General features: G+C 34.4%; 1 protein-coding gene and 1 pseudogene across 2 annotated transcripts; both read right to left on the bottom strand.

Annotated features, from left to right (window-relative positions):
- Window positions 1-422: 422 nt before the first annotated feature.
- On the bottom strand, window positions 423-6868 carry LOC148239748 (uncharacterized; annotated as a pseudogene).
- On the bottom strand, window positions 6392-27052 carry LOC110820863 (uncharacterized). 2 transcript variants are annotated; one of them, XR_015816062.1, is made up of 11 exons: window positions 26414-27052; window positions 26189-26311; window positions 25241-25361; window positions 24748-24873; window positions 24473-24582; window positions 24166-24349; window positions 10939-11142; window positions 8611-8838; window positions 8281-8485; window positions 6815-7048; window positions 6392-6735 (listed from the first exon to the last, which is right to left on the bottom strand). XR_015816062.1 is itself a non-coding variant. In XM_088210649.1 (10 exons), the coding sequence occupies exons 1-10, from the start codon at window positions 26464-26466 to the stop codon at window positions 6954-6956; spliced, it is 1449 nt and encodes a 482-aa protein (XP_088066775.1). In that variant the 5' UTR covers window positions 26467-27052; the 3' UTR covers window positions 6392-6953. The 2 variants fall into 2 exon arrangements, 1 of the variants encoding a protein (XP_088066775.1); XM_088210649.1 differs by having other exon boundaries at window positions 6392-7048.
- Between the last annotated feature and the right edge of the window lie 75 nt (window positions 27053-27127).

Below are 27127 nucleotides of genomic sequence, written 5' to 3'. Positions count from 1 at the left end.
GCTACTCACGTTCACGTCAAATTACTAAATAAAATAATCCGTATTTAATACTAATTAACTAGCAAATTAATTATGTACTAATCTACATACGTCATTTAATAAGTTATTAATTAATTTGCAATATATACATCTTACTTGATACAACTATGAATTTCCCTACGAAGAAATAGGCTAAATTCATACACATATGATTAATTAGTCAATTAATTTGCAATATATAATATAAATATATCTTAATTAGATGATACGATTATGAATGACCCAATTAAAAAAGGATATGTTTTATTAATTTTGAGTTGGCATATATATATATATATATATGTATATACACACACACACACACACACTATTTACACTAAGAAATAAATTTATTTTTCAAAAAAATTATTTTCTATTATTTTACATAACGAAAATTAAAGGTATATATGATCCAAATGGCTTCATTACGATTATATAATTACCTTTCTATGGATTCTGAATCCTAAAAAGTATATATATGATGGCATATAATCTCATACAGAATATATATTTTCTTTTTCACTACACAAATTTCTTCTCTTTTTTTTTTTTTTTGTTTCTGAAAATTTGAATAAAATAAATAAATTATAACAAATAAACGAGAACACAGAAGAGAGAGAAAGCATACAAGGTGGCTGTAATGGCGATCATCAAGAAAAAGATCTTCATATACGTATATCATTATCAATGGTGTAAAGGGTTTGGTCCGGTGGGGACGAGCCGTTTCTCCATGCCGTACCGCGGGTCGATCTCGTCCGGAACAGGTCTCCGGTGACGGCGGTGGCCGTGGCGGCGGTGGCCGTGGGGTAGAAATGGAGTGAAGTCAAACTTACTCGAAGACAGTGCTCGTCTGTGGCTGATCATGAGCGTTTGAAACCCAGAAGAAGGAGTGCTGCTGGAGAAGCTTAATAGAGAATTGTAACAATGGCGGCCATGGAAAAATATCAGAAGAGGGAGAGAGAAGAATAACAAGATCAGTAAACAGAGATTAATACGACTTAAAAGAAACTTGATTTTGGTGAGCATGGCGATGGAGACGATGAAGGAGAGAATGGAAGAGAAGAGAGTTTAACTGCATGGGAGAGAGAGAGAGAGAAGAGAGATCAGAAAGTGGGGTTTGATCAGGGGATCAAATTAATGAGATAGAGAGAGAGAGAGAGAGAGAGAAGATTAGCAGAAAAAAATGTTGACAGCTTGAAGAAGATGAACAGGGCTTGTGTTTGTGTGAAACTTGCTTGCTTCCATGAGAGACTTTTTGCTGCAGCTGGCTGGCTAAATTCTATGCTACTCTATACATATATTATGTAATATACGTATATTTATGTGTGTTTGTGTATATCTATATATATGTGTGTGTGTATTTGTTTAAGAGATTGTTGTTTCCCAATAAAAGTTCCTTTGCGTTCAAGGAAGATGGAAGCATTAAAAGCACAGATCGTCAAACCTTCAATATTTATATATTGGGATTGGCCGATCACCAAGAAGTAAGCGATACGTTTGTTAAAGTCAGATAATTCGGGTCGGTTTGATCGGATCGGGTCAAGTCAATTTGGGCGTCGTGTGCTTATGGATAGCTTGGCTAAACTCAAATAAAAAATTAATATTTTAATAGATATTTTATTAACTAAGTGATATATATATATATATATATTAATTATAATACAAAATCACATAATTTAATTTAAATTTAGAAAAAAAATAAAATATTAATTATACAGTGAAAAAATAATTTACAAAAAATTATTTAATTTATTTTATTCGTAACATGTGGTAATCAACTATTTATTCACAATTTAATTATTTTTAAATTAATTATTATTTTTTTTGGGGAAATGTAAGTTCAAATGTAACGTGTTCATCGATATGAAACCGGACTGAATTGGAGTAGTTACGAGAAGATAATTGGACAATTAATTACAGCATATAATTTGGACTGGTAATGAACCGGGTTCGGGTCATACCCATTTGTATAAATGGATCGGATTCGGGGTATGCCGGTGGGTTGATAATTTTCAAAGTATTATATATAGTTGGTTATTCTCGTAACCCATTCACATACAATTTTGGTTGAAAAAGAGAGTGAGCTTAAGCAATTAATTATAAAATAATATGTATGCTATTTTCTTTATTTTTTTTCATTGAAATATATATATTATATATATGATTATGATGGAGATTAGATGGGTCAAAAATCAAGAGCCATCCAAGTCCTGCTGTTTTTTTCATCAATTTCATCATCAGGGTATGCAATTAATCAAATATTAATTGACTACTAATTAATACAAATTAGCTACTCAATCAAATTATCTAACTGGTTTTGAAATGACTTATGAATTGACAATTAAATATATTTAAAAAAGATTAATAAAAATATATTGAACCAAAATTTTTACCTATAAATTTGAACATGATTTTTTCATTAGAGTTGAAAACAATTTGTAAATGGGTTTGTCTTTACAATGATAATATCATGATATATGAATTTTTAATATTACGTACGTGTGTGTGTGTGTGTGTATATATGTATATATATGCTTAAATCTTTTAAATTTAATTTAATTTAAATGATTCCTTATCGGATTATTTTTTAAAAAATGGGTTATTTGGTATTATTATTTTATCAAACAAATTAAAATTACGTCCTATGCTAAATTTCATCTTTAGATTCATGTTGATGGTTACAATTATATGTAAACCTCTTTATATTATTGTGGTGGTTCTCTCCTTGTGTTTTCCTTCATATCGTTTAGAAAGAAGAAGATCACGAAGACACAGCAAGAAGAAGAAGAAGAAGAAGAAGAAGATATCAACCACAGAAAGGAGAGAATAGATCTGAGGTAAGAATTGGTGAGCCAGAAAATTGCGAGTATGGTTGCCTGCGGAGCGTTAACGGAATCTGAAAGAGACGGAGCTGTGTTTGGGATTGCCGGGAGGTGGTGGTGGTGAAGTGAAAGCACCAAAGTTACAGAGTACGTATATATGTGTGTGTGTGTATGTATATCTATATATTATGTTTTTAATTATCTAAGTACATATAATTAGTAAAATTTTCTGAAAGTTTATATATATACATGGACCAAAAAGTTTAAACTGGGTCAAACACCATATCCTATTTTTTTGCTTTTGGGTTTAAATATGTAGATATCTGTATATAACATCTAATGTCGTATTTAATTAATACTTTAATAAATAAAAAATTATTAAATATCAAGAAATTTAATTGATAACACTTTAGATTAAAATATTTGAATAAATAAAAAAAAGTATTAAATGTCAAAAAATTTAATCCAAAACGCTTTAAAACAAGGATGTTAATTTGCATTAGCAGTAATGACTAACTAAATTTTTTTTGATAAATCGAGAGATTAATTTAACTTAAAACTGGATTAACAAGTAAATATCACAAACACTGAATGTACATACATACATACATATATATCATCCAACACGTCATACCGTGTTTTGCTTACGGTTCATCTTTTTCGGGGCTCATGGGTAGTCTGGTTTAACTTCAGAAATACACTAAAATTTCACAACTCATCACACGCATAAAATAAACTAAATTATTTATTGCCGACATACAAAAATAAAATATTTAGAAACATGCACTTGATATTAATTTGCATGCAGCATGCCCTTATTGTCCACACACACACACACATATATATATATCTATACACACGGCATGCATGTATGGTGTGAGTTGACCTTAATATTACATATATATACATACATACATATACTATAGAAACTCAAGAATATTCCAAATAGAAAACTAAGAGCCGACTCGTATAATTAGTAATTAATGCAGGAAAGTTTCAAAATTAATTAAAATGTGAAAAAATAAAACGTGTTTCGGAGCTACTTTACAGGCCTAGAAATTTGTTGAAACACGCCGAGCTGCATGGGAGGAAACAGTGCCTTTACTTACACTCTTCTTGAACAGTTTTTTAAACAATTCATATTTATTATTTTATGGGTTCTTTAGAGAAATTCATTCCAAATTCAAAACCAATATTAAAATTTAAAGACTAATTTATAGGTTGACCAAATTAAGACTCTGTACAAGATGGAATATTCTGAAATTTGTGTTATAAAAAATCATAATAACAGAAGGGTAGACTATGAAAATTAATTCAGAACTCGTACGCGAAAGAAATGAATGGATGAGAAGACAAAGATCCATCGTGGGTGTGTGCGTGCTTTCTCTCTCTCTCTCTTTTGAATTTGGTTTGTAAATAGTCTTTGTTCCTTTTTTTTTTTTTTTTTTTTTCTTCCATATCTTCCGCAAGAGGGAATGGGTTTTGAAAGTTGAAGAAGAGAGAGTTTTTGTTGCAAAAGGAGAGGGTTTTGTCGGGGAGACTTCATCTTTTCAATTCCTTATTTTAAACATTTCATTTCCATCCCACCTGCATGTGTGCCTACTTTATTGGGTTGACATTCACAATTTGTATACATATATATATATATATATATATATAGTTTTGGAATAGTTTTTAAACAAAAATTATATTTAATTCCGTTAGAAAATGGTCAAAGTTTTTTAGGGTTACTCTTACATAAATTTAAAAATTTTGTAAAATTTATATTTACGATAAATTAATGTAAAATCCTCCTTAGTTCGAATTAAATTAAGTATGAATTAATCAATGAATAATTTTTACATCTTTTTAGTAGAATTAAATGCAACCTAGCAAATAAATTCTATAAAAATATTGATTTTTTTTTTATAAAAAAATATACTTAACTATTTTCTGAAATTTTTTCATAAAGAACAAAAAAAAAAAAAAAAAAAAAAAAAAACTTTCATATTACCATGATATCTCTGATTACTTTGGGGTATTTGGTCTAAAATGTGAAGTCTCTTAAACTAATTACTCCACTATTATACTCAAAACTTTTTATTTTCACAGTTATATTTTTTGAGTAAAATATGAAAGAAAATTAAACTGGTCTTAATACGCTGTGGTTACATCAATTATGAGAATTTAGTTAATACAGAATGTTTCATTCGTCATATCTTGCTAAATTGACAGTTAAATTAATTACTACAATCTACCAACATACTAATAATTTAAAATTATAGATCATCATAAAATATATTTATAAAATAGTAAACTTTATAGTATTAATAGAATTTAAATTTATAATTTTTAAGTTAAATGTTAATAATTTTAATTACGAGATGACAGATAAAGATGATGTTTTAATATTACGTAATATGCATAATTTGATCATTACTTTATTAATAAAAAAATTAATAATTTTGGTCATTGTTATTACTACCAAAATAATAATAATAATAAAAAAGAACACAAAATGTCAAAGGAGTTGTTGGCCATCACAAAGAGGGGAAAAAAAAAAAAAAGAGCTCGTTAAGTCAAGCCACCCAACAAATGGAGTTACATTGGAACCACTGACACTTCCCCCACCAAACCCATATGTGTTGTTTTACGCCGGTGTATACCATTCAATGTAACTACACATTTTCAAACTTTAATAATAATAAAATAATACTAATAATAATAATGATTAGTAATTCTCAAATTAACTTGGGTAATCTTATAATAAATAAAGAAATTTCACTAAACTTATTTGGAAACCTATATTTAATTGATCTAAAAAACATTTAAGAAAGAACAAACTCAATTAAGTCCATAAATTAATTTAGCTAAATTGAAATAATGCTTATTTTCAAAATTTAGTAAAAGTAATTACATGTAAATCTATCCACTTTAAATTTTTGGCTTAAACTCAATTACAATAATAACCACTATGTTAATCCAAACTCATTGGTATCTCCATCAAAAATTACAAAACAAAAAAAAAAAAAAATGAAAATTTATAAAATATTCTAAAAAATTATTGCCATTAATTTATTCCTAATATAACCTTAAAGCCTTCCACGAAGATAAAAATGCAACGAACATCTTTACAAAAAGAAGCTTGGTGACTCTCAGCACCACCAATTAAAAGCACAATAAACTCTTCCAATTTCACGTACATTTAGTTCTTGACTATTTTAAGAGACATTGTTAAAATGAACCAGTCTGCCCAACTTACTCTAACAAGAAAGGTCACCATAATTTCTCCCATAATATTTTGGGGCATGCTTGCAACAAACACTTTTTTTTTTTTTGTTTTGTTATAATACATTTCAAAATGAATAGTTAGTTCACTCACAAGAAGATTGAAAATTCAAATTCAATAACTCTTTGAGTGAATGAAATAACATTTCAAATTGTAGTAATTTGATTAAATTTAAAACAAATTATTTTAGTTCTTGCTGAAATTCATTTGAAATTAAATTTTCATCCTGTCATAATTGAACTAACTAAATATTTCCAAATGAATTCCACAAAAAAACAGTTAATTTGTTCCAAACATACCCTTACTATTTTAGATGTTACTGAAGTCCCGGTCTGAGAATAAATGCCATCAATACAGGCATATTAGTTCCAGATGTACATTTAATATCTTCTTCTTAAGTCTATCAACATATCACACACACTGAGTTCAGCAGCCTAAAGATGACGTTGATAGATTCAAACCTAGTTTTAATCGAAATGTAATGGCAGACCCATAATACATTTTCAACATAGTCAGCTAAAATGGTAGCTCATCAAGAAGACCATCTTCCATCAAACAAATTTCAGTCACTCACATCACAGTTTGCGTGATTTAAAAAGTATATATGCATGGTCTATATGAGGAACCCTGAAAAAGATCAACCATATATAAGAAGTAAAACTGAAAGAAGAATCCCCAAAAAAAGCAGTAGAATTATAGAACTGACCCTGAATTTTCTCGAGCCTTGAAGGGTTAGATTCTTATCAGGCCTCCTCAACATTGTCTTCTTTCAACTTATGACTCACTTTCTTGATGTTAATCAAATGCCGGTGAATCTGTCACTTTTGCCATGTAAGAAAACAGTGTCAACCTTCCTCCCAGTCCACATCATCATCATCCTCTCCAGAAGCCTCTGCTTCAACATTCAAGTCGCCAACTTTGTAACCTTCATTTGTGTGGCCTGCAATTGTATATTAGAGATAACCAATGATCACTGTCCCAAACAAAATGGTTACGAAATATTAACAATAATTTTACTAATCCAATTATGCAATCATAGTGTAGTTTCCTGCCATTTAATAAGGTGTGTTTGTCTTGGCCTTTCAGTGACTGGCTAGGTTGCATTAGCTTAACTTAACCACTAAGTTAACCAAACATTTGCGCAGAATTAGTGAAACCGTACTCTCTTATCTTTCAAGTTTCCAGCCACCCTCAAACACCATCGCACTCAAGCACAACTATCACCAGGGACTACTGTTTCCAGACAATTAAAGTCATTTCAAGCAACCATCGAAGATGCAATTGCAACCACACAGATAAAATCTGGTTGGCAACTATACCACTGCACAAACAGGACCATCACTAGCTTCAATGGTAAGTGAAAAAAAATAATTCTTATACCCTTTAGCACATGGGTGGTGCCCCCTTGGTGTCTTCTAATGAACAGTCTTTTCTCTCCAAACAAAAGATAAATGGTACCTAAAAATTCAATTTTACATTCACAGAGTCACGTCTCGAAGACTTGAAACTCTAGGCAAGTCATTCAATTAAAGATCCAAAGCAACACTAGTATTTGTCGCATGGGTGAGAGGTCAGACACAACCTTGTTGAGACATGAAGACATTCAACAGCAGGTACTCAGACTTCTAATCCATGAAGACATTCCCAATATTAAGGGAAGTAGGCCAAAAAATTGATAACTAAGAGTATAAATACTTGATCAGTGTATGGGAATGATGTAAAATGGGTTAAATCTAGATTGTGCAAATAGATTAGAACTTGTAATTCTTTCAAATATAAAACTATAGTATTTAGGAGTCTGTTATTATAGTTTTAGAAATTTCAACATTTTATTCTTTTTACTATTTAGTTTTCCTATTTGTATTAGGAGTATAATTTCCTAATCCTATTAGAATTGGTATTAATAAGTTTAACCGGATTTAGAAAAGGTTATTAAGAAACATTTTTAATATTTTTGCAATCTCACTTTTAAGACCAAGTTTAGTTATTCAATAAAATATTTTAAATATTTCTTGATTTTCTGGTTATGCAATAAAGTCAAACTCTTAAATGTGATGCCTAAGACTTACTAAATGTGATGATGTCTTAAAAAGAGTGGGTGCAATCTCAAGGTTCTATCCCCAAATACCTAATGAAGGCAAATTAAACTTATCAGGAAATTACAATACCAACCTGCAATAGGAGCATCTTCCCAATCAACATCATCATCTGGTTCATCTCCATCACGTTTAGACTTCATACCAACTTGACGATTAGAAGATGTGCCAGAACCATCAGAGGTTATCATGCTTGATGACTCCGGCTGTTTGTTAGCAGCTTCAGCCATTTCTTGCTGCTTCTTAAGCAGAGCCGCATAATAAGCTTTCACATACTCATCCTGTTAAAACAATGAAGCCCGAGAAAAACTTTCCGTCAGTCAATGAAAATTGAGTAAAACAAAGTTGCACTCTCACATATGACAAACATCAAAATCAGGGAAAAAAAGGTTATCTTAGAACAAGCCTGTAAGTTCTTCTGATCATCACTTTCAACAGTTTTCTTGTCATCAGAAAATGGAACTGCTGCTGAACTGCCATCCACCTTTGTCTCTTGCTTGACCTCTCCACGTTGCTCCTTTGTAAGATTCATTCCTTGCTTGATCATCCATGGTGGCAAAACTTTCAGAGATGCGCTTGCATTTTCAGATTTGACATCTTCTTCCTTTCCTTCACCAGCAAATGCAACCTCAACCTACGATGTCCAGTAATAAACTTGTTGACTATAGTCCAGCAGGATGATAAATAGATTCTACATTTGATGACATGGAAGACTGTTAACCAAACACAAAAAGATGCTATATGTATCATTTGATAATAACCAACTGCTTGATAATGTCATTCACACCCTTTTTTCAGAACAAAAAGAGGCGGGACCAAGTCCAAATGAAAGGGGAATAGTAATAAAGTACAGCTAAATAACATTTTGCAGAACCATTTCAGGAGTTCAAAAATAAACCAATAAAAGGAAAAAGGAGAAAGCCCCAGAAGCCAGTTTAGACTACCATCTGAAAAGATAACTAATGAGAAAGACTATTCTCCACCTGAAACAATTTAACCATAACCAAATCTAAATCATACTGCACAGCACAACTGTTTCCACTGGGGTAAGCACATGACTGGATCATTAAAATGACATTGACCAACTAAAGAATCTTACTACCACCTCTTAAGGATATAACTGACCGCCATTCTTCAAATAATTTTCGTTCTTAAGAGTTAAAAGAGATCCCTAATGTCAAATGTTTGTTTACCGCATTTAAAAAGAAGTTAGTGAGAACTCCTTTAGGAAAGAAGTCTGTTTTGGAGAACAAATTTTGATGTTTTTATCACTTACATGTCACAACTAATTCTAAAGAATATAAAGAAGACATGTTTAAACATGAAGAACAAACATTTGCTTGCTGAAACATGATGATGTGGATATTTTTAGAACAAGGTTTATGATTTATACCAACCAAACATATGACCAAAGAATACCACTTTTTTTACTTTTTCTTAAGGGAAAAAGAATATCATAGAGTATAAAGGGGGTTCCACCTATATACTATTCTTGTTGTTCAGATAATTGTTCTCAGTCCTTTTCAAGCTGAAAACACAAAACAGATCCAAACATGACTAAGAATGTTTCAAGAAATTCTTTTGGAGAACAAGTCCGTTCTGGAGAACATACTTTGATGTTCTTATTACAAGCTATAAAATGTTTTAATATGAAGAATAACATTGGCTTGCTGAATATATCACAACATGGAAGACATTATACCAAAGTTTATGATTTACATCTACCTAACATAGAAAATAAATTCAGCTCTTGTTTGCTTTTTTTCTCCAGGAAAAAAGAAATCATAAAACATAAAGGGGGTGCCACCTGTGTCTATTCTTGTTTCTTAAGTTGTTGCTTTCATTCCTTTTCGAGCTGAAAACACACAACAAATCTAAACAGGACTAAGTAACTCCAATACATTATGTTTAAACATGTGCTCCAAAGAGTAGCTAATATTCCCACATCAAACCGAAAATTCAGGTGCTTAAGACAAATGTGAAATCCACACCCTAAAATTAATAAGCTTCAAAATCCTTCAAATGGACCTTAGACAAAGCTGCCCTTGATCCAAATTACAGTAGTTCAGTTCTTGAAAAGGAGCTCTTCTCAATACAACATCAAGCCTGCTGAACCAAGCCTGATACTGTGCCTACATTCAATATTATATTCAACAACCATAACTAAGGTTGAAGACAGAGGTGAGCAAATGTATGTATAAGATCAGTCAAAATTACCATATCAAAGAAAGATTATTATTTATCGGAACACATTATTTGACACTATTACACAACCAAGACAATGAATTTAGAGCCAAACTCAAGCCAAAAATAAAATGCAGCAGTAAATGCAGAACTCCTCCAACCTAAGGGCAGAAAAGGCTAGAAAGAAGATTGTGCCGAGTCTGATCCATCTCCTTGATATCAACCACAATAACCTATTAGTTGCTTAGTATTCCTAAATTGACAAAATTATACAGTACTAAGTTTCTAGAGATTAAACCAAAAAGAGTCTCCAAAGAACGAGAAATGAGGAGCATGCAAAAGTTTTAAGAAAAAGAGTTCAGTATGCAAAATATGGAAAATGCCACTGAGATGCATGGTATGCATAGAGCCTACAAAAAAAAGATGATAATTGGCACCCAATAGAACCACTGATCACTGCTATATTACAAATGATTAAAAAATTCCATGGCTCCCAACTAAGCATCTTAATGTAAAGAAAGAGGAAGAAGAAAAGGTGAGTGAACATTACTTTAGTCTCTCCAAGGAAAGGCAGTGGTGTTCCACCGTAGCCCAGGCCATGGGAAGATTTGCTGGGGTCATTGGAACCAGAATCACCATTTGCTGCACGCCCAGCGGCACTTGCTTGAGCCTCCCATGCTTGCAGGCTCCCAAATTCAGGAACCTTCAAATCTTTCACTCTGTTGAGTTGTTCCATCAATGGCTTCAGTTGTACCTGCAGCCATTTAGTTTCTCCACTTGTAACTACTTGATACATGAAGAGTAGATGGAGAACATAACTGTGATGGGGGCAGCACCATTTCCAAAAAGAAATATTTGAAAAGCTTAAACTGGTGACTTTAACTTAATTCATTATGAATGTAAGTACATAAAACAGCCAACAGTAGAAACCAAACAAATGAGAAAATAAAATAAGATAGAAGATCTAGGATATCTTATAAAATGCAATAATCATCTTCTTGACAAATACAAAAAAAGTCCTTTTGATAGGAAAAGAAAAATTATTTTTTTTGAAATACAGGAAAAGAAAAATTATAATTAGGAGCCAAATGAAATGAAAACATTTTAAGGACATCCTCCTCAAAATGTTAAATAGAGAAAATCGAACACAACAAAATGAAATAGATATAACAAGAAAAGAATTAACCCATAGGAACAATATAAGTGCCTCCAAATTCTGATGAAGCATGTAGATAGCTAGATTGGAATAATTCCATGAACTTTGGCCAACTTTCCTAAGCTATTCAAATGATGGCCATAAAAAATCCTACAATTCCACTCAAGCCAGAAAATCCATAATCCTGCAAAAGGAGACCCTTGCAGAGGGGTTTCGCCACCCCCAGGACCCCTCCCCATGAATACTAGAGCTCAACAGACATTCAATCATAGGAGTGACCCAATATAAACTAAACAGATCAAACAGTATGGTTCACATTTTCCAGGTCATCCCACAATGTATGAATAATAAGGAATGTGTCACCCCTTCTTTGTAGCATATGACACAAATATCTGGAGACAGAGCCCAGGTGGACTAACGGACTTGTAACATCCCATTAGTGTTCCATGCAAACGCTGTTATATCTGATGAAGCTGGAAAACCTTCTGAAATTCTTCTACCACAGGGAGCTGGTAACGGGTTGGTTATTGAGTGATGTGATTAAAAAAAAACTTGCAAATGTACAAACCAAAGTTCTAATTCTGGTGTCAAACGAAAAGGATTAGTAAATTGAGTATATCATGAGTCCACCTATTGGATAGGTTACATAGGAAATGAAAATTCCAAGCTACACTTCCCTCGGTATGGAATATTAAAACATGGAAAGGAACATTGTGTCTAAATGATAGATTAAACCACCAAGGGAAATGATTGGCCAAGCAACAACTGGTTTTATTGCGGGACAGCTCACGATGTTCATATCAATCTATTATGCGCCTCCGCATTTAGCATTGGGTAGACCTCATACAATAACTGTCCTAACTCTACCGTATCTGTTTTATTTCTTCTGAAACAATCACAAACACTTTTTTGATTATGGATCTACCACCAGAAATTCAATGCATAATCTTCGCATTCAATGTGTATTCCTGAATAATCTCATTTTTCAATTATTCAACCATTTCATTTTACAAAGTTCAATGCTAGCCAGATTAGTCAACATTTATATATTTCGATGCAACAACAAGATGTTATTTGTAACAAATAATTTTGTTGGTTGGTTATTTGGACTACAAGATTAAATCTACTATACGGGTATCCAGAGTACGAACGAGATGGATGTTCGTTGGCCCAACCATTTTTCTTAGTCCCGATCCCTATGAAGGAAAAGCAGTAACTTAGAACAAAGTTTTTGTGTTGTTGATTTCTAGGCATAGTGTTTCTTCCCTTATGTCGCCTATTAGTATTAGTGTAGTAGGGATTTTTGACTTGTAATCCAAAACCATACGTGTAACATTTCGCTCAATACTAGAATCAACAATTGAAGCATCTAAGGCTACATTAATCGTGGATACACGACAAAAGGGATTGTTTTATTTATATTATAAACTTCACATTCAAGAAGCATAGATTTATTTCAATAATCTTTTTTCTTTATACCCCGAATCATATGTCTTTTTCCTATTCCTAAGACGGGAAGTGGTAAATAAAGAAAAAAATAATAATGACAATCAAAATCAAATTGCACCATCTCTGTAATAGGTAAATGCCTCTTTTTCTCCTTACTCCACATATCTTCCCAAAACAACATTTGTGAACCATCTTCCACTCTTACTCGGGTTATAGGAATGAACAATGGTCAAACTCGAAGATGGCTTTCCAAGGACTTCTGTGAAATATGGATCATCTTGCTACACATTCGGTTCGTCCCAGTTGTCCCCATGAATACTGTTGATAAGCCTGTGCCACAGAGAGTCAAATTTTTGTGGGAAATGACAAAGTCATTTATCCAATAACAGTCATTGATTTTTAATCTAAGATTCCCAAATAACCAAACGCTCTAAAACTTGGACAGACAACACATACCTCCTAACTCAATAAATAACCTTGATTCACCTTTCCCATCACTGCCAACAAAATCTTTGCATATACCTCCCTATTCTATTAGCTATCCTGATGGGTATCCTAACAATGACAAAAGGTAGAAGAGTGGTATACTACAAACACAGTCTTGAATTAAAGTAATAAGAGAAAACGGCCAAAGGAATTAGATTGGCCAAGGGTCGATCCTCAATCCAAGTATCTTTCCAAAACAACATTTGTGAACCATCTTCCCACTTTCAGTCAAGTTAAAGGAATGAACAATAGTTGAACTTGGAGATGGCTTTCCAAGGACTTCTGTGAAATATGGACCATCCTGCTAAACATTCCATCCATCCCTGCTGTCCCCATGAATACTGTTGATAAGCCTATGCCACAGAGAGTCAAATCTTTAGGGGGAAATGAGAAAATCATTTATCTAATAATGGTCAATTGGTTTTTTATCTAAGATTCTCAAAAAACCCTACTTCTAGGGTTACGCCCCAATGAAACTACTAAATATGTGATGGGCCAAACTAATCAAGTACATCTTATCCGCTCTGCTATCTGCTCAGCAATTCCTTTCTCCACATAAATCCTAATAAGCTCACTCTTTGACAAATTGTTCTTAACCTCGATCTACCTTATCCACCACCAAGATAAAAAGAAAAGTGAGGGTCAATCCTTGTCTGCATCCACTCGATACCCAAAAGTATTCCTGCAATCTTCCATTAACGATCACTATAAATTGGAAAGATGATAAACATTCCTTAATCCACCTTCTCCACCATGACCCAAATTCCATACGCTCCACTACCCATATTGTATGCTTTTTAAAATCGAACTTGATTACCAACACTGACCCATAGATTTTTGGATGCCTACCTCATTGGCTACAAGAAGAGTATCCAGGATTTATCTACCTCCCATAAAGGCGCTTTGATTGAGTGAAAATTATATCATCTACAACCTTATTAAGTCCTTTCTAATAGAAACAACCTTATTAGTCTTTAAGAATATTCCTCACTAATTATCTATACACACTTGTATTAAAGTAATTGGTGATGGTCTGAGACCTTCATAAATCTGTTCTTTTTTTTTCATTTTTTTTAAAAAAATACGGCAATGAATGTTGAATCCATGCTTTTACATGTGATTTTCCCAACACTTTGACTAAGTCTATTTTTTGATAATGGCCCAACAACTTTGAGAAAACGCTTTGGAAAAGCTATCTGCTCTAGGATCATTGTCATACCTGATTCCTGCACATAGGCAGCTTTATTTCCTCCTCCTGAAATGGTCATTCCATCTTCTCTGCCTTATCTCTACTGATGGAAGCTCAACCAATCCTCTCTTAGAAACGACCTATATGCCTCTTCTTTTATATAAAATTTCCTACAATAATGGGTAAACTCCCTCCCTACAACATCGCCTCTCCTTTCGACTACCTCATTTTCAAGCTCTAGCTCCTTCATTGCACTCTTCTTCTACACTCATACACTCACCTAGAACTTTATGATATAATGTTATGGATGCAAATATGGAAGGCACAATAAGAATAGGAAATTGGCGTTCAATTAAATAGTTAAAATTTTAATCAGTATTAGATTTCTAAATAATATATATATTTTCCATTAGTACTTGATTTCTAAATAGTTTTAAGATTTTCAATATTTTAATAAAATATTTCAAATTAAATTTAGATTTCAAATTAAATTAACATTTTTAAATAAAAATTGTAACCTCTATATAAAGGTGTATGTTTGATATTAATAAAAATAAGTCAAAATATTATTTTAAACTATAAGATTGGAGCTCTCTTTAACAAGATCCAATATACTAGCTCTTTTTAATGAACTGTAATTTATTTTTACAAAATAGGTCGCTCTCGTAATAAAAACAAGGGTGTTAACCCTTTATTAAAAGATGACTTTGTTGTTAACCGCATGATGACTCAGTCATTAATCAGGAAATATAACAATTTGGTATCAAAACAAGGCATCATGGACAACCAAAGTTTATGCGAAGAGTTGCGGAATCTGGAATCTTGGATGACGGCTTCTGAAACTGCAACAAAAGAGAGTTTGTGCCAAATCATGCAGTAACTAGAACTTCTTCTCAGTCGAACTGCCCAAGTCCAAGAAAAAGAGGAAATTGATAGTGTGGAAACTGACAATGGTGGTTTAAATAAGAATCAGGGAGAGGAAAGGCGACACACTAGACCAAGGCGCGAAGAATCCAACATCAGTTCTCATAACAACGGATGGATTCCTCGTTATACAAAGCTTGATTTTCTCGCCTGCGATTGATTGAACGACCTATTGACTTAGCTCCATCATTGCGAACAATTTTTTATTAATCAACAAATGGCCAACAACGACAAGGTCGAATTGGCAATCTTTCACTCGTTAGGTGATGCTCAACTTTGTTACTACAAGCTGCAATAGGAGGATACAGGGATGTCATGGGGTCAGTTTGTTGGACTCTAAACATTGCGGTTTGGTCCGCCCCTGTAGAACAATTCATTAGAAGAACTAATCAACTTGAAATAAACAAACACAGTGGAGGACTATATATGATAATTTCAAATACTCTTGGCCCATGCCCATAAAGTGCGGCAAGACCAGCAAGTTGACATGTTTATTGTCGATCTAGTAGATTCAATCAGGCTAGAAGTCGAGATGCAACCACCCACCGCTCTTATGCACGCAATGAGTATGACTAGAACTTTTGAAAGAAAACAACAGTTGTGGAATATGAGCGAACACAATAATAGTGACAATTTTCAGTCCGTGACCAAGTTTAACAATTTAATTCAGAAAACACCACAGGACAGCAATGTCATGACACAATATGGTAACGCTTCCTCTCCATTTACAAAGAAACTAATAAGGGCAGAGATGCCAGAAAAGAGATTGAAGGGGTTGTGTTATAACTGCGATGCCTCATTTATTCTGAGTCACCAATGTAAGCGATTGTTTTTGCTCGAATTGAAAGCGACACTAGTCCTGAGTAATAAGAAAAAACCAATAAGCCAACTATATATACAATTCAAGCTTGAGGACAGGCTTAAAAACCAGGAGAAAGTAATATTATAGATGCAAATATAGAAGGCGCAGCAAGAATAGAAAATTGGTATTCAATTAAATATGAAATCCTAATTAATATTAAATTTCTAAATAATTAGAACCCCTAATTAGTATTATATTACTAAATAATATATATATTTTTCATTAATACTTGATTATTAAATAGTATAAAATTTTCAATATTTTAATATAGTATTTCTAACTAAATTTCGATTCCAAATTAGATTAACATTTATAAATAAAAAATATAATTTTTGTATAAAAAGTATACTTGATATTAATAAAGAGAAGTTCGAATATTATTTTAAACTACGAAATTGGAACTCCCTCTAAGAGATCCAAAGTAACAGCTCTTTTTGATGAACTGTAATTTATTTTTATAAAATAACTCGATCTCGTAATAAAAACAAGGGTGTTAATCCTTTACTAGAAGACGACTTTGTTGTTAACCGGCTGATGACTCGATCCTTAATCAGGGAACATAACATATAGATGTGTATTAGCATCCACTTCTTTCACCCATTTGATTCTCACCTTTCTCAACTTCTCTTTTCCAACAACATCACTTCATCGAGCTCATTCTTTAATCCTATTAATTGACTTCTCTAACTCATAGATATTGCTCTTTGATGTTATTCTATCTAACTATTTCATCTCATTAGGGATCGACATTTTGCTTAATATTTTCCAAACACCTCTTTGTTCGAATTTTTTATCTGTCTTTCAAATAGTTCATTTTTTTCATAAATTTATGTCCCCTCCACCCAACTGTTTTACCTTCCTGCCACCACTCCACACGTTTTTTTTTAAAAGAAAAAGTATAGAAATTATATTAATATGGTACCAAACAAAAGGGGATACCACCTATATACAAGAGATTTACAAATTTGTTAGTGTATTAAGGACCTCCTCAAAATCCTCATCCCTGATGATATCATGACCAAGTACAAGAAAGTCAAAATAATTGAACCATCTCTCTCTTAACTTATTTATATTATTCACAACTCTCTCAAAACCTCTCAAGTTCCTCTCTTTCCATAAAACCCAAAAAATGAATAAAGGTATAAGTTTCGCAATTTCTGTTTTTAATCCAACACCCTCCCAAGCCCGAATTTCATCCTCAATCAACCCAGCAGGAACAAATGTGAAGCAGACCATAAGCCAAACTCCATAATTCAGAAGCAAAATGACACCTAAGCAAAAGGTGGCAGCAGTTTTCCTCATCCCTAAGGCACATGAAACATCCATTTGCAAGAGTAATACCACTCGACTTTAGTTTATCCAAGGTTAATATGTTTTCCCTGCAAGCCTCCCAAGCGAAAAATGCCATTCTAGGTGGTGTAGATTTTTTCCAAATTGCTTTACTCGGAAAACATGAAGAGTTATTCCGCTTATACCCCATTAACATGCAGTAGTAAGAGCCAACAGAGAACTTGCCATTTTTACTCTCCCTCCACTGCACTTAATCTGGGTCATTACCCATTTTAACTTCAGAAATTTTCTTCAATAAATTCTCATGCTCCACTTTTCAATCATTCAAATTTCTGTTCACATTAATAGTCCAAACACATCTATTACACTCCCACAAATAAGCCTCTTCCACCATCATTTCTTTGTCTTGTGCAATCGCATAAATTCTAAGGTAACTCTGCTTTAAACAACCACCATCTAACCAAGAGTCATGCCAAAATCTAGTGTCATTCCCTCTTCCCACTTTCCAAAACATATTCTTTTCAAAACCAGGCCAACCCATCTTGATTTTCTTCCATAGACCCAGTCCATATCCTCTCCTATCCACCTTGCCCTCACCCGTGAGAGCACAGTTCTTCCATCTAGCCATTATCACCCTCCTCCACATTCTACCATCTTCTCTCAAGAAGCTCCACAACAATTTTCCTTGTAGAGCTTTATTGAAACCAATCAGTGATCGAATTCCCAATCCGCCCGCCTGTATGGGTTTCTTCACTTCTTCCCACTTAACATGATGAAACTTCTTACTTCCCTCGCCATCGCCCCACAAGAATCGACATTGGATGGATTCCAGCCCTTTTGCAATATTAACCAGGATAGTCAAAGTTGTGAGAAAGTAAACGGGTAAATTTGTCAAGGTGCTCCTTATTAAAGTGAGTTTGCCCCCTTTAGACAAGAAATTCCTCTTCCATCTTGCCAGTCTAGATTCAAACAACTCTATCACAGGTTCCCAAGTTTTCTTCACTTTATACTTAGCACCCAACGGGACCCCAAGGTATTTGATAGGAAGGTTTGCAGTTTTACACCCCAACACCCTTGCAAGAGAGCCAACATCACCCTTGTCTCCAAGATTGACAAGTTCAGATTTATCAAGGTTGATGTTCAACCTCGAGACACCCTGGAAGCATAGGAGAATGCACTTCAGATGCAGGAGGAATCTTTTTTCTGGATGGCAAAACAGCAAGGTGTCATCAACAAAGAATAAGTAAGAAACTTCCATCGCCCCTTCACCACTGCCAATCTCCACACCTCTCAGGAGCTGAAGTTGTTTCGCCCCAACTAACAATTCATTCAAAGCCTCCATAACAACAATGAATAACAACAGGGAGAATGGGTCCCCTTGTCTCAAACCTCTGGACCCCGAAAAAAATTTGGAAGGTCCTCCGTTTATTAAAACAGCAAATGAAGTAGTTCTCATGCAAGTGCTCATCCATCCTCTCCATTTGTCTCCAAACCCCATCCTACGCAACAAGTCATCCACAAAGTTCCAGCTCACGTGATTATACACCTTCTCCATGTCCAACTTACAGACCAATCCTTCTTTTTTGTTCGTTGAAATATCATCAACAATTTCATTGGCCATGAGGACAGCATCTTGTATTTGCCTTCCGGCTACAAAGGTGTGTTGGCATTCATCAATAATCTCACTCATAACTTTGGAAAGTCTATGAGCCAACACCTTTGCAATGATCTTATATATACACCCCACCAAACTTATAGGTCTGAATTCCCGCATATTGTTCGCCTCTTTCTTCTTAGCAATTAGCACCGAAAAGTTAGAATTCAACGTTCTAACAAACTTCCCCATTGCATGGAACTCGTAAAAAACATCCATGATATCCCCTTTTACAGCATACCAAAAGGTTTTAATGAAGTTTAGATTAAAATCATCCAGTCCCGGAGCTTTATCCCCGTCACACGATTTTAAAGCTGCATAAACCTCATCCTCTGAAAATCTGTCCTCCAAAAACTGCCTACTACTTTCCCCAATTTTCTTAAAATGCAATCCATCCAACTGCGGTCTGTCAGGTAACTCTTTCTCATACAGCCCCTTGAAATGTGTTTTAGCAGCCTCTCTCATACTATCATTGTCTCTGTGTTTAACCCCATCCACCCACATCTCCTCAACATAATTACATCTTCTGTGATGGCTTGCCAAGGAGTGGAAGTATCTAGAGTTTCTGTCTCCCTCTCTCAACCACCACTCCACATGTTCTAACCATAAAGAGTGAAACACTAGGATTGAAGAAGAATGGAGAAGTGATTTGATACAAGACATGAGAGATGTAATTTTTATATAAGTGTACTTACTTAAGTGTTACGTATGTATTACTGTACGGAATAAATCTATTATAAGACAAGGGCAGTTTAGATAATTATGGAAATTCGAAAATTACAGAATTACCTACCCTCTGTCTATATATCCTCTGCTGTGGGAGAAAACAGCATTATGTCTGAAATTATTCTTGAATCGAAAGTACTTTTTTACTCAAGAGATCATAGGGTTTTTTATCCAATGAGCCCAAAGTATTTTCTTAATTTCTAAAGATAGGTAAAAGGCCAAAAATCAAAGAAAAATGTCATTCGACCTACTGATTCCGTTATGAACGGTTCCATAACACGATCTACAAGTGGGGACTGCAACATTCCAGTTCATGATTGGGATCAACGGCTATACTAGTAGGCTTCAATGGTAATTTACCAGTTTCTTCAAAAGGTATATAACATATTTTTGCTGTGAGGTGAATATTCCGAACTTTTTTTTTGTAGAAAAGAAGATGAATATTCCAAACTTTGAGTAAGCTACCTTTGTCCAAGAAAATATTTTTATTTCACCAATTCTTTAATCTCGAACTCTCTAGCCAGACATTGCTTGACAACCACCTTTTCCCCTTCACCATTCCTATAACAATTACATCATTTATATATACCAGAAGAGTTATGAGTCCCCTTGACTCTGAGTGCTTAATGAACAAGGTGTGATCTTCCTAACTTTACTTGTACTCCATAGATAGCATCGCCTTTGTAAATATCTCAAACCACGTCCAAGAGGATTCTTTTAGCCCATACAATGTTTTTTCGGTCGGCATTCCTTGTCTGTTCCTATTCTCTCAGCAAAATTTCCATATAAATTTTTTCTTCCAATTTCTTATGCACGAAGACATTCTTTACATCAAACCGTAGCAATTGCCAATTATAGTTAGTTGCTTAAGACAGTAGAATACATGTTGTATTCATATTTGCTATAGATACAAATATCTCTTGATATTCAATCTCGTAGATCTATGTATACTTTTTTGCCACCAATCTTCCCTTGCATCTCTCCATGGTTCCTCGGGCTCGTACCTAATAGTGAACATCCATGTGAACCCAACAAGTCTCTTTCCCTTAAGTAAGTCTACCACTTCCCATGTTTGATTTTTTCAACTGTCTACATCTCAACACTTATAGCATTTGTCCATTCCTCACAGTTTAAAGTCTCAGATAATGTTTTAAGGATGGACACTGCATTTTTTTTTAATGTGTATTAGTATCGGTATCAATGGGGTACTACCCATTTACAAGTTATTTACAATTCAATTAGATCATCTAATATGTTCTCTAACTCCCCAAAAGATTGCATGGAGTAACTCAACAATAAAAAACAAAGGGTTTGGAACCATCTATTCTTAAGTAAGTCATATCCCTTTGTATTCCCTACCCCCTCAAAAGCCCTTCAATGATGGACATTGCATTTAAACTCATGAAATTCTTGTGCAATGAGGAACGTTTTTCAAAGAAGACAAAATTTGAGATTGCGGCATAATGGATGCTTAGTGCATTCCCTCATCGATTTTTTGAGAGTACCAAACATATCAATACCAAAAGGAAGGTGATCCTCAATGTTTACCTCATTTCTAGCCCCCAGTTCGGATCCTTAAACTTGCTTTGGATCAGAGTTCAAGTTTTTTCTTCTCGAATGCACTTAGAAGAAACAAGGGTCTCGTATAGGTTGAGGTTTAGGGTCATTTATAGGGCTTGAGGTTTAGGCTCATTTTGTGGGCTCTAGTTGTCTGGTGGGATGGTAGCTTTAGAGCATTTAGTATTCAAGGGTAAGGGGGGAATGTAAAAGAATGAGTCTTTTTTATACTCTAGTATAGTCTGTCCTCGAAAATAAAGAAGATGAAAAAAAACTAGGTCTCAAGTAAAGGTAACATCAGCGGATACATGAAACTTTTGGTAGATGGATAATAGTATTTGTATCCCTTCTATTTTGGCTAATATCCCACAAAAACACACTTGATTGCCCTAGGTCAAGTTTTTCTCTTTGAGACCTGTGTATATGAACATAGGCAACATACCAAAGTCACGAGGGACGAAGTTAACACAGAAGTCCAGTACTCTAGATGGTAATCAGTTGATAAATAGCGGTCAACACAGTCTTCCCCAATAGTGTTTGGATAGATGGTTTTGGAATAAGAAGACGTGTAACTGTGACCAAGTTGCTATTTTTCCTTTTTGCTACTCCGCCCTATCCTAGAGTATAAACACATAAAGACTCATGAACAATTCCTTGCTTTTGAAAAAATGGAGATAATATGTGGTTAAAGTAGTAACTAGCATTATCTGTTCGAAAACATTTTATTTTTACTCCAAATAGGATTTTGATTACGTTGCGAAATTGAGCAATAATGTGACTAATCTCATATTTTGAATTTTAGCGCAGTTGTTACTAAAAAAAACAAACTATGGATCCCATAAATATTAAGAATATTTGAGGTCACCAAATATCACTGTGAATTAAATATATTGCTTCTTTTATTATTAAGGAGAAAGATGACATGTTTGTGTTTTTCCAATTTACATACATCACAATGAAAAATTCTATTATTGGAATCCAAAAACAAAGAAGGAAGATAACCTTAAAGGTGGAGAATGAAGGGTGAACTAATCTTTATGACCTAACCTTCTATGATAAAGCCATATTTTATCAAGAGTGTTGGTGGAAAGGGCAGTTCATGGGGTCTTAGGTGCATTCAGCAAGTATAACCCGCTTCGAGCCTCAACATATTCAATTGTCCTTCCCGAGTTATGGTCCTCAAATTCACAAAGAGAAGAAAAAAATCACTTTGAATTTGAGATCCTCGAACAACATTAGTTATTGTTATTGGATTGATGCACAATTTAGGGACATGTAACAGATTAATAAGGATAAAGTGAGGGCCAAGTCTTATGGTCCCAACTCCTCCTACTATGTTTAGTGGACCATCAACAGTAACAATTTTCCTATTGCTGAGGCATGATCTGTAGGTGTTAAAAAATTGTGCTGAGTTGGATGTAGTCCACGACTCCTGAGTTTACAATCCATGATAATATAAAATATTTATCTAAGGTATTTAAACCATGGGAGATAAAGAAAACAGACCCGAATGGGCAGCTAGAGCTGGTTAGCAAACTGTTTGTTGGGCACAACAGAGGAGACCAATGGTTGGGGTAGACTGGAGCGGCTAGCTTCCAGCTAGTTGACCAAATGATTGGGGCAAACTGCAGAGCCGCTGCTTGCGGCTTGCAATTGGATGGCTAGGAGCGGCTAGGCACAGCTACTTGCAGCAAGGGAGCTGCAACTTGCTGCTTTGTTGTTGTTACTGCAACAAAGGTCGGTCTGGGTTAGATTAGTGGTTGGCAGCTGAGAGGTAGTGGCCAGTGACTAAGAGGTTGTGGCCAGCTATGAAAGTTGGTCCATCTCTTTTAGGATTTTTCTTATTTCAGCAATGAAAGTTTAATAGAGTTTATAAAAAAGTTTAAGGTTTTTTAACCTATCGCACTGATACCATGTAAAAGAATGAATTGTTATGTATTTCCTTACATATAGGGCTCTATATATACAAGTGAATAGTAACAATGTAAGAAAACAATATTAATTACCAATATACACTTTACCCTAATGTACCCTTACGTACACTTCTTGACAATATCCTGGCAACTAAACATCAGCATTTGGTGTAAGATATAAAAACAATTACTTAATGAAATTCAAACAAGAAACAACTCAATAAGAGAAGTAGGCATTATGTCACCCATTTATGCACACAAGTGGAATTCAAATTTAGATTAAAAGTTTAGACAAAGTAGATCCCGACCACCTCTATGGTTTAGGGATTCTCAAATATAGTATAATCAAAGAATGTAAAGGCTAGATGTAAGGAATTGTATCCCACTCAATAGATAAAGTACATTCGCACAAACAAGTAAAAGAATAACATCATTAATTTAAAACATCAGTTTATTTATTGATCAAAACATTTATTGGATACTGAGAATACTTTATGAGAGAGATGGACACTAAAGTCAATATAAGGAACTAATCCAGTCAACAAATATAATAGCCATAGTAAAAAAAGACCTCCATATTTTGAAGCATATCCTTCAATTTCTCACGCCGCCGCCTTCTTGCATTGTCATCTCCATCCCCTACTTCTTGTGAAGCTATCTTATCACTCTCTGCAACAAGTTCTCCATTGCAGTTTTCACAGTGAAAATATTCATCCTCCAAAGACACCAATCTCAAGGCATCCAAAGCATTATATCTGAACATAAGACAAAGGAAACTACTTACATTTCCAGGATAGCAGACCCAAAGGATAAAAACAAGGAGATATATGTTTGACCTCAAAGTTTTTAAAATAAAAAGGGGATTAGGTGATAGAAACCTTCTTCCACAGTTCGGACACACATATTCCTGAACTGTATTCTTGTCTTCCAGTTCGTCCTTCAGTTTTTTCTTCATTCTGTGCAGTCTGTATCGAACTACATCATATATCTGCAACAAATTTTCACTCACTGAGCTTCATATGACTGATAAAGGAAAATAAAGCTAACCTTAGGTCTATTCTACCTTCTGAAGCTCAAACTTATACAAGCCATTATTAGAAAGTTGGAAAAAAATTCAAAAGAAACAATATATTAAGGAGGAAATTGTAACAACCTGTGCATAATCCAAACAACAATAAGAATGGGTGTGCAGCTTAACTTTTTCATCCCCCTTCCCAGTATGTTGACCATCAGCTGTGGCAGCCACAGCAGCACTATACATCTTTGCACCCCTTGCAGTCTGTGATAACATCCAACATCACTAATCAGCAAATGAAGGCCACAAGAGATCAATGATTTTAATGATTACATAATTCCGTCATTAGTCAGAAAGTGAGAATGAAGAAGGACCAGTAAGGGGGCGGATGGGGAAGAGAAGATAGTGAGGTGATGGGGTGTGTACAATAAAGAACATGCAGATGTCACCTTTCCATAACCATCTGAAATTAAGCTACAAGGACAACTTAGAATATGGAAGAACTAAACGTGAAGAAAAGAATTTAATGGGGGTGTAATATGAATGGATTTTCATGTAATTGGCTGCACATGGCAGGTTTCATGCACATGTAGACAGTTGCTATAGTGCAAAAGTTTCACTCGGTGCTGACCTCTCTCCTATGATCGCGGGTTACAAGCTTTTCTTCTTCAAAAAATCTTAGAGTTCGACGGAGTTGTTTCGAGTGCAATTTCAAATCTTTGGCCAAATCTTCTTCTCTAACCCATTGTCGTCTGGATGTAAAACAAGAAATTGTATTAGATGCAACAACAGCTTCCCTAGCCCCATAGCTGAGAAAGTAAGAGAAAGCAATATCTCCCCATACCCATCAAATCAGATTACTTAGCACTGCCTTCATAAGTTATTAGCTTAACACAAGCCAATTATTATAATTTAAATCACAAATGCAAGATTACTTTCTTCTTGCTGAGTTACAAGCAAGATGCTGCCTGTTCAACTGAAAAAGGTTCTAAAACTTCACCCTTACAGCAATTAACTCTTTTAGCCATTGCATTACGCACCTCCTACAAAACCATGCAGCTTAGTTAAGACTGAATATGAAACTAGACAAAAATATTTTCCCAAATATGAACGGAAAAGAAAGATGATTGCATCCAATAGACACCATACCCGTTCTCAGTACAGGACAATCGATTCTGACCATTAATCAGATATCATGTAGCATACTTCTCTAAGATTCTACTTACTGTAGAGTATGATAGAGATAATACTCAAGTCCAATGCATCAGATGTGCAGATAATTCTCCAGATTACTCTCACTTATTTACAAAGCTCCAGTTAACAGAAAGCTATAATAAAAAACACAAAGTGGTTTGAGCTTGTTTTATAAATATTTCCGGGGCCAATCGGTCAGCCGCACCAAAGATTAGAATTAACCATCTAAATTCAAGATACAAGAAAGCAGCAATACGTTACACATGAACTTTGAAAGTAAATTATTAAATCCAAACACAAGCAAAACAGGGAGTTGTACAGAAAATGAGGATAAAAACAAACACCTTCTCTTTACGCCAATTTTATTGAATGTAGCAACCAGTACCTGGTAAGCGCATCAAGCACAACTACAGCAATCCCTCTGTTGTCACTCCTCCCAGTTTTGGGCTGATTGTCGCCCTTGGTTGTGATATCATCATAAAATGCCCTTGCAGCAAGCTTCACCAACCTGCTTTGCGAAAACACACCAAAATGAAATCAAATGCTTGATCTCGCCTTCAACTTTGCTTGAGATTGAAGATACTTATAAGGTGCAGATCGTGTCCTCTACCTGTTAAAAGGCTCAAGGCTTATGCTTCTATGCGGAGTATCGTTGAATGACATTTAGGGATCTGTTCGACTTCTCTTTATTATTAGGTTACGGTTCCCAGCTTTTTTAATACGTCCAAAGCCTACGAGCAACTTCTAGTCTAGCAGTCTATTAGCTGTAACTAAAACCAGAGAAGCTTTTTATCCTCTTTTGTTTTCTAATTGCCCTCAATCTTTCCCCAAAAGAAGAACCGATAATAATAATCAGCTCTTTGCAAAATCACCGAAAGTTTTCATCAAAACCCTCTATTTTCCCCCTAAATCACACATCATTCTCCTTTTTTCTCCCCTCCCAATCACTTTCCTTATAATCTCTTGGTTTGCTCCCTAAAAACCCTTTGATTTCACTTTTCTTTCACTCTCTTCCTTTCTCTCAGACGCTCCCCCCAATATTCCCCGTTAGTCTCGTGTCCAACCCCTTTTCTCCTCAACCTCCTCCCAGAGACCAAAGCTTTATCCTCTATATTTCTTAGTTATAGCTCCATCCATTGACTTACGCAGAACAGTCGCTGAATCCTCTATCCATAGTTGTGCTTCACTCCTCTAATTAATTGGAGCTTAGAAAACAAACAGAAGAAGTTTTATGATGTGGTAAATGAATGTTTTTTTCAGAATGGGCTATAATTTAAAAAGGGTTGGGTATAGCCTAACTAAACAATAAGAATAATAAAATTAA

Source organism: Carica papaya, chromosome 9, assembly GCF_054855325.1.
Source record: "Carica papaya isolate Zhongbai chromosome 9, ASM5485532v1, whole genome shotgun sequence".
Taxonomy (NCBI): Eukaryota; Viridiplantae; Streptophyta; class Magnoliopsida; order Brassicales; family Caricaceae; genus Carica; species Carica papaya.
Note: the sequence above shows the minus strand (reverse complement) of the source record. Positions and strands in the feature narration are given on the sequence as shown.